The following is a 6,856-nucleotide window of genomic DNA, read 5'->3' as shown; positions in this document are numbered from 1 at the left end:
GGTTTTTTTTTTAGTCTAGTCTACTTACATACTTGTATAGCAAGTTCATGATCAATTGCCTTATATTAAATTGTCATTCATCTCAAGATTCCAAGGTCTGTCACGTTCTGACAGGTACAACGATTTGAATGAATGGACGGGAGAGTAAAGGAAAGAGAGAGAGAGAGAGAGAGAGAGAGAGAGAGAGAGAGAGAGAGAGAGAGAGAGAGAGAGGGGAGATTCACCTATAAAAAGGTCCGGTCTGACGTGACAATTCGCAGTTTGCTGTTGCAGTGTCCAGCGATACCCAACCCTTTAGTACGATGAGGACTTTGGTAAGTTTTCAAGTGACTTAAGTGACTTTCTTGTGAGAGAGAGAGAGAGAGAGAGAGAGAGAGAGAGAGAGAGAGAGAGAGAGAGAGAGAGAGAGAGCTGATTTTAACATAGCTACAAATTCCAATTCTTAAGTACAATGAGGTCTTTGGTAAGTTTCCAAGTGACTTAAGGGACTTGTCTTGTGAAGGAGAGAGAGAGAGAGAGAGAGAGAGAGAGAGAGAGAGAGAGAGAGAGAGAGAGAGAGAGAGAGAGAGCGCTAGCTGATTTTAACATAGCTACAAATTCCAATTCTCAAGTTCAAAGAAGACTTTGGTAATTTTCAGACACTTGAGTGACTTTCTTGTGAAATTCTAAGTCCTGCACAGGTGTCACTGTCGTTTAAGGAGAGAGAGAGAGAGAGAGAGAGAGAGAGAGAGAGAGAGAGAGAGAGAGAGAGAGAGAGAATGATTGATGGGCCCATGTGAACTAGTCATTCATATAGGTTTTTCCTTTTGGAACTTGGAGAAAATTTAGCCCTGTTCAGAATTCCTAGAAGTTGACGAACATGATTGTTTTAATATTAAACAGATGTCCTAGTTTCATCTACAGCAAAACGACACAAAAATGAATATCCAGATCATTTACAGTTGGAAATAGATATCCTCTCCAAAATTTTATTTGTTGTATTTCATATTCTTCAGAAAAGACAGTTCTGTACAATCACAGGTGTCTTTAATGTTCTGGGAGTTTGACCTCTTCAAAAATGGCAGTTAATAGTACATTTGATGACATTAACTCATTGAATCATGCCAGATGATGATACATTTTGCTTCGTATTGCAATATCTATGTATAAGGAATATTCTGCAATATTTCTTAAAGTGATATTACCTATATGTGGTTGGCACGTTGCCAGTTTCCAAATCTTGGTTGTGAGTCGTGGCCCAGTCTCTGAACTGTGGTCTGGCTGAGTTTCTTTGCCTGTGGGTAAATACTGAAATGAGTCTTTGCGTTTGTTTATTCATTTTGGCGTTAGTGTATTAATTTTTGGTGATTCCTTTTTCATTTTGTGTTTGTTATTGACTATATATTTTACTGAAGTATTCTTTAATTTTCCAAGTGAATCCATAGCCTATTGCCTTGTTCCAGAAGACTGTGCGAATACTGTGTACAGTAACAGACAATAACCTCCTTTCCAACCGACCTTCTCTCCTCCAGGTTGCTTTGGCAGTTTTGGGGATGCTCTGCGCCCTCCCCCATCAGGCCTTCGGCTTCTCCGGCGCCTCGTACGGGTTGCCCCAACCGAGATGGCCCGGCCCATTCGCTGCTAACCTTCCAGCAGGCGTCAACGGCCAGATAACTCCAGTGTCAGACACCAACGAGGTCTCAGAAGCCCGAAGGGTGTTCTTCGACGCCTACCAGAGGCAGCTGTCCTCCGTGGGCGGCGTTGGCCGCTACGCCGTGGCTGCCGCTGCTCTGAGGCCAGCTGCTCCTGTCCATGCTGCCTCCGTTCCAGTGCCTGCCTTCAGACCTGCCGCAGGGACTTACAGCGTAGGGGCCTCGTCCTCCAGCTCCTCCTTCGGAAGTCATTCCTCTTCCTTCGGAGGTCATCGTTCCTTTTCCTCCCACGTCATCCCGTCCAACATCGTCGTGTCCAGGGGCCACGTCCAGGACACTCCCGAAGTGGCAGCTGCCAAATCCGAGTTCTACGCCCTCTTCGACAGGCAGGCTGCCGCCGCCGCCGCAGCTCCTGATGATCCCGTCACCTACTACTAGAGAGATCTTCGGCAGGAGGACGTCAGCGAAGAAGCTTGCTCTAGCTGACGCATGGTCTTTGCTGACTAGTGTGGTCTAAGGTCTTCTGGTTTGGGACTTGACGAGAATAAACTGTGAAAATGTAACAGTAATTTCATTCTGTTTCCCGTTTACGTTTTTCTGTTGTTTTAGGTTTTTGTTTTATCTTGATGAAAAACAACTTATTTTTGGGTAACTGATGAAAAAAAGGAAACAGCTTTTTTTTATACAGAGCATTTAAGACGCGGTTGTGTTATGATATGAGTCAATAAGTTTCATTACTTAGAGGATATACAGCCTTAATGCTCAATAGAGTTCACTTAGCTCAATAACTAAGAAATATATATATATATATATATATATATATATATATATATATATATATATATATATATATATATATATATATATATATATATATATATATATATACTATTATATATATATATATATATATATATATATATATATATATATATGTATATATACAGTATAAAACTCATCAACAGACAAGCACGCATTCCCAGACATTGATTTCTGACTCACTTTTGGGATCAGACCCGGTCTCTCAAATGGAATGCCAGGACGCTACCAATTGACCCACACGGGTCATAAGAGAAGTTGGAACTTGAGTACCTGTGTACCAGAGGTTTTTCCTGGGCAGGTTCCAACTTCTTTTACGGCTTGAGTGAGTTAGTTAGTAGCACCCTGGCCTTTCATTTGAGAGACCGGGGTTCGATCCCAATGTGAGACAGAAATATATATATATATATATATATATATATATATATATATATATATATATATATATATATATATATATATATATATATATGTGTGTGTGTGTGTGTGTGTGTGTGTGTGTGTGTGTGTGTGTGTTTGTGTGTGTGTAGAATTAAATGCTTTATTGAAAGTAAAGTAGACTCACCTTCATAAAGAGTTCCTTGCAGAAGTCATCTGTCAGAAATACCCGACGAGAATTCCGTGGCATTGGTCGTATCACAGGTGCAGTGAAACAAGTGAATAAATGAATGGGAAATAAATAAATGAATGGGTAATGAAGAATAACTTAGGAGTGAGATAAGTGGTCTCATAAATATTCAGCGAATATTCCCGCGGACAGGGACACTGAATGCGCTTAGTTGCTAATGACGGGTTTAGTGGGCATAGTGGTCTCAGAGAACGTTAACCCTTTCGTAAGGCACTTTGGAAATCACACACATACACACAAACGCACAAACACACAAGCGTGAGTCTTCATTTGGGCGAAGGTTTGTTTTAGAGAGTCTGTCAAATTCTTCCTTGGGTAAAAAAAAAAAAAAAAAAAAAAAACGGGTAATTTAAAAATTTCATTACATTCCATCAATCAGTTTGAATATGCTTTGGTTAACAAACACACAAACAAGCATCCTACTTCCCCTCTCCCCCCCCCCCAAAAAAAGCATAAAAAACATAAAAAAAAAACAAAAACCCGTTAACACATGACCTTCGAACACCTTCGTTTTCGGCAATAACGCAAACACTGTCCAAACTCACCTCTCCTAATTCCTCGGTAATGTTCCCCGTTCACCAACTGAATAATACGTAATGCGAGTCATTAACGTTATCAATACGACCAGTCATGCATTACGCCAGTCCGTAAAAGGGCTCGGATCGGCTTATTCAAAACCGGTTGCCGTTGCGAGACCCTCAACGGATGCATCTGTAATTTTATCATCGCCTCTGAATTCTACGTCTCCTCTAGGTTCATTAAATAATAAGTGTAATTTGTGGATTATCTCTCTCTCTCTCTCTCTCTCTCTCTCTCTCTCTCTCTCTCTCTCTACACTTGTTGGGGTCCAGGGAAAACCACTATACAATTTGGATTTTATTCCCAAGGCCGACGTTTCGCAACTATGTTGTTGCATTTTCAAAGCTGACATAATGTATACAGTGAATTGATTGTACATTAATCACACGTGAAAAACATTTATCAAAACAGTAATTAAAATCGTTAGAATATTAACTCATTTGAAGTATTTAAAACACCATGACAAAAAGAAGGACCTACATTGACGGCAGCTAAAAGAAGACTGTTGAAATGATAAAAAAATAAGTAAAGAATGCGCTAAAGTTTCTTCGGCGCAATCGAGTTTTCTGTACAGCCGCTACAGCATATAATGAAGGTCACCGAAAATAGATCTATCTTTCGATGGTCTCGGTATAATGCTGTATGAGCTGCGGCCCATGAAACTTTAACCATGCCCAGTGGTGGCCTGGCCTATATCATTGCCAGATGCACGATTATGGTTAACTTTAACCTTAAATAAAATAAAAATTACAGGGGCTAGAGGGCTGCAATTTGGTATGTTTGATGATTGGAGGGTGGATGATCAACATGCCAATTTGCAGCCATCTAGCCTCAGTAGATTTTAAGATCTGAGGGCGGACAGAAAACGTGCGGACAGAAGAAAGTGCAGCCAGAGACAAAACCGTCACAACAGTTTTCTTTGACGGAAAACTAAAAAGGTATAAGAGAAAAAATTGAAACGACACGACAAATTGGACCATCAGCCATTAACGATCATAAATATTCTACAAGAATGAGCACTTACGACAGAATGAATTAATTCATTGTCACTTTTATGATTCTCGGGGAAAATTATTAAGAAAAAATATCACCTGTCACCTCTGGACAAAATATTCTGGGGGATTACTTATCAGAGAGGTGAAAGTCATCGCTTATGAATGTGATGAGAAGAAATGCGAGGTGTTTAGCCGTCATGCTGTTATCATAATAATAATAATAATAATGATAATAATAATAATAATAATAATAATAATAATAATAATAATAATAATAATTGTTGAAATTGATAGCTGATGAAGCTGTCACCTTCAACATTATTATTATTATATTATTTCGTGTGTGTAAAAAATCCACAATTACATAGTAAACTGTTTTACTATGTAAATGACACTTTACTATATACTCGTAATTGTGGATTTTTATTACACAAGCTGTTCTTTGCCATTATTATTATTATTATTATTATTATTATTATTATTATTATTATTATTATTATTATATAAGTAGTAGTAGTAGTAGTAGTATTTCTATTATTATCATTATTATTATTATTATTATTATTATTATTATTATTGTTATTATTATTATTATTATTATTATTATTATTATTATTATTATTATTATTGAAAGGGATAGCTGCATCAGCTGCATTCAATTTATATATAGAGTTTTCTCTATTTTCCTGATAATTGCTTTTTGAAAAGACAACTATTATCATTATTATTATTATTATTAGTATTATTATTATTATTATTATTATTAGTCAACCTGTAAACATAGATATGTAAAGAGCCAAAACGAACGTTAACCTACAAAATATAATTTGACCGAATAAGATGCTCACGTGTTAAAGGGTGAAGAAAAAAATAATAGAAAATAACAAGTAATTATTTATATTTATAACAACAGTTACTTCGCTTTCATCATTTCCTTGAGGGTATATGTCAATTCCTTTTTCTCCCCTGCTTGTTTTTAGTTTTCTGTAAAAGAAAATGATTGAGATGGCTTTGTCTGTCCGTCCGCACTTTTTCTGTCCGCCCTCAGATCTTAAAAACTACTGAGGCTAGAAGGCTGCAAATTGGTACCTTGATCATCCACCCTCCAATCATCAAGCATAACAAATTGCAGCCCTCTAGCCTCCTCAGTAGTTTTTATTTTATTTAAGGTTAAATTTAGCCAAGATAGTGCATCTGGCAACGATGTGAGACAGGCCACCTCGGCCGGCTGAGAGTTTCATGGGTCGCGGAACATACAGCATTATGCCGAGACCACCGAAAGATAGATCTGTTTTCGGTGGCCTTGATTATACGCTGTAGCGGCTGTAAAGAAAACTCGATTGCGCCGAAGAAACTACGGCGCATTTTTTCCTTTTGGGGGCGGTGGGTTACATTTCTGGTGGATTCATTCACTGGCATGAAAATATTCTAAAGAAAGTCACAACTTCATAAAAATAAAAATTTCTTAAAAAAACTTTATCTTGAATGAAACAATTTGTTCTACAATTTGTTTTGGGTGAAATGACCAATATATATAAATATTCTATATAAAGTCATAACTTCATAAAAATTAAAATTCTTGAAAATGTCTTATCTTGACTGAAACAACTTATATGATATTTTGTTTAGGGTGAAATAAGTAATATATATATATATATATATATATATATATATATATATATATATATATATATATATATATATATATATATAATTCTAAAGAAAGTCATATCTTCATAAAAAAATTCTTGATAAACTTTCTTTTTGACTGAAAGAATTTATACAGCAATTTGTTTTGGGCGAATTAACCAACTCAAACAAAATGTACACAATAATCACCTTTGGGTGTATTAACCAACACCCACAGAACTTCCCCCAGAATAAAGATCAGAAGGAAAGCTTTGTTTAAGATAAACAAAAAAAATGCAACGCGAAACAACAACGATATATTAATATCATCCTCATTACGACCTTTCGTCTGACTCTTGGAATATCTGAAAGATTCATGCCCTGCCCGAATTGCTACGCCCGTCCAAAAAGCGAATCGAGATTATGATAAACAAGAATAATCTGTGACCGAGACCCCAAGGTCGATCTAGGGGTGAAATGGGTAGCAAGAAGAAGGGGGGGCGGGGGGGTGGAAGGAAGGGCCAATGTGTCCTGTTGTATATAAATAAAGCAAGGCACATAATCCATCGCAGTTT

The 6,856-nt window shown here is 37.2% G+C and overlaps 1 protein-coding gene across 1 annotated transcript; it reads left to right on the top strand.

Annotated features, from left to right (window-relative positions):
- The first annotated feature begins 272 nt into the window (after positions 1-272).
- On the top strand, positions 273-2,125 carry LOC136828206 (cuticle protein CP1499-like). Its single transcript, XM_067086050.1, has 2 exons — positions 273-314; positions 1,512-2,125. The coding sequence occupies exons 1-2, from the start codon at positions 303-305 to the stop codon at positions 2,067-2,069; spliced, it is 570 nt and encodes a 189-aa protein (XP_066942151.1). The 5' UTR covers positions 273-302; the 3' UTR covers positions 2,070-2,125.
- The last annotated feature ends 4,731 nt before the right edge of the window (positions 2,126-6,856 follow it).

This window comes from Macrobrachium rosenbergii, chromosome 42, assembly GCF_040412425.1.
Source record: "Macrobrachium rosenbergii isolate ZJJX-2024 chromosome 42, ASM4041242v1, whole genome shotgun sequence".
Lineage (NCBI taxonomy): Eukaryota > Metazoa > Arthropoda > Malacostraca > Decapoda > Palaemonidae > Macrobrachium > Macrobrachium rosenbergii.
This window is presented reverse-complemented; position numbering and strand designations above follow the sequence as displayed.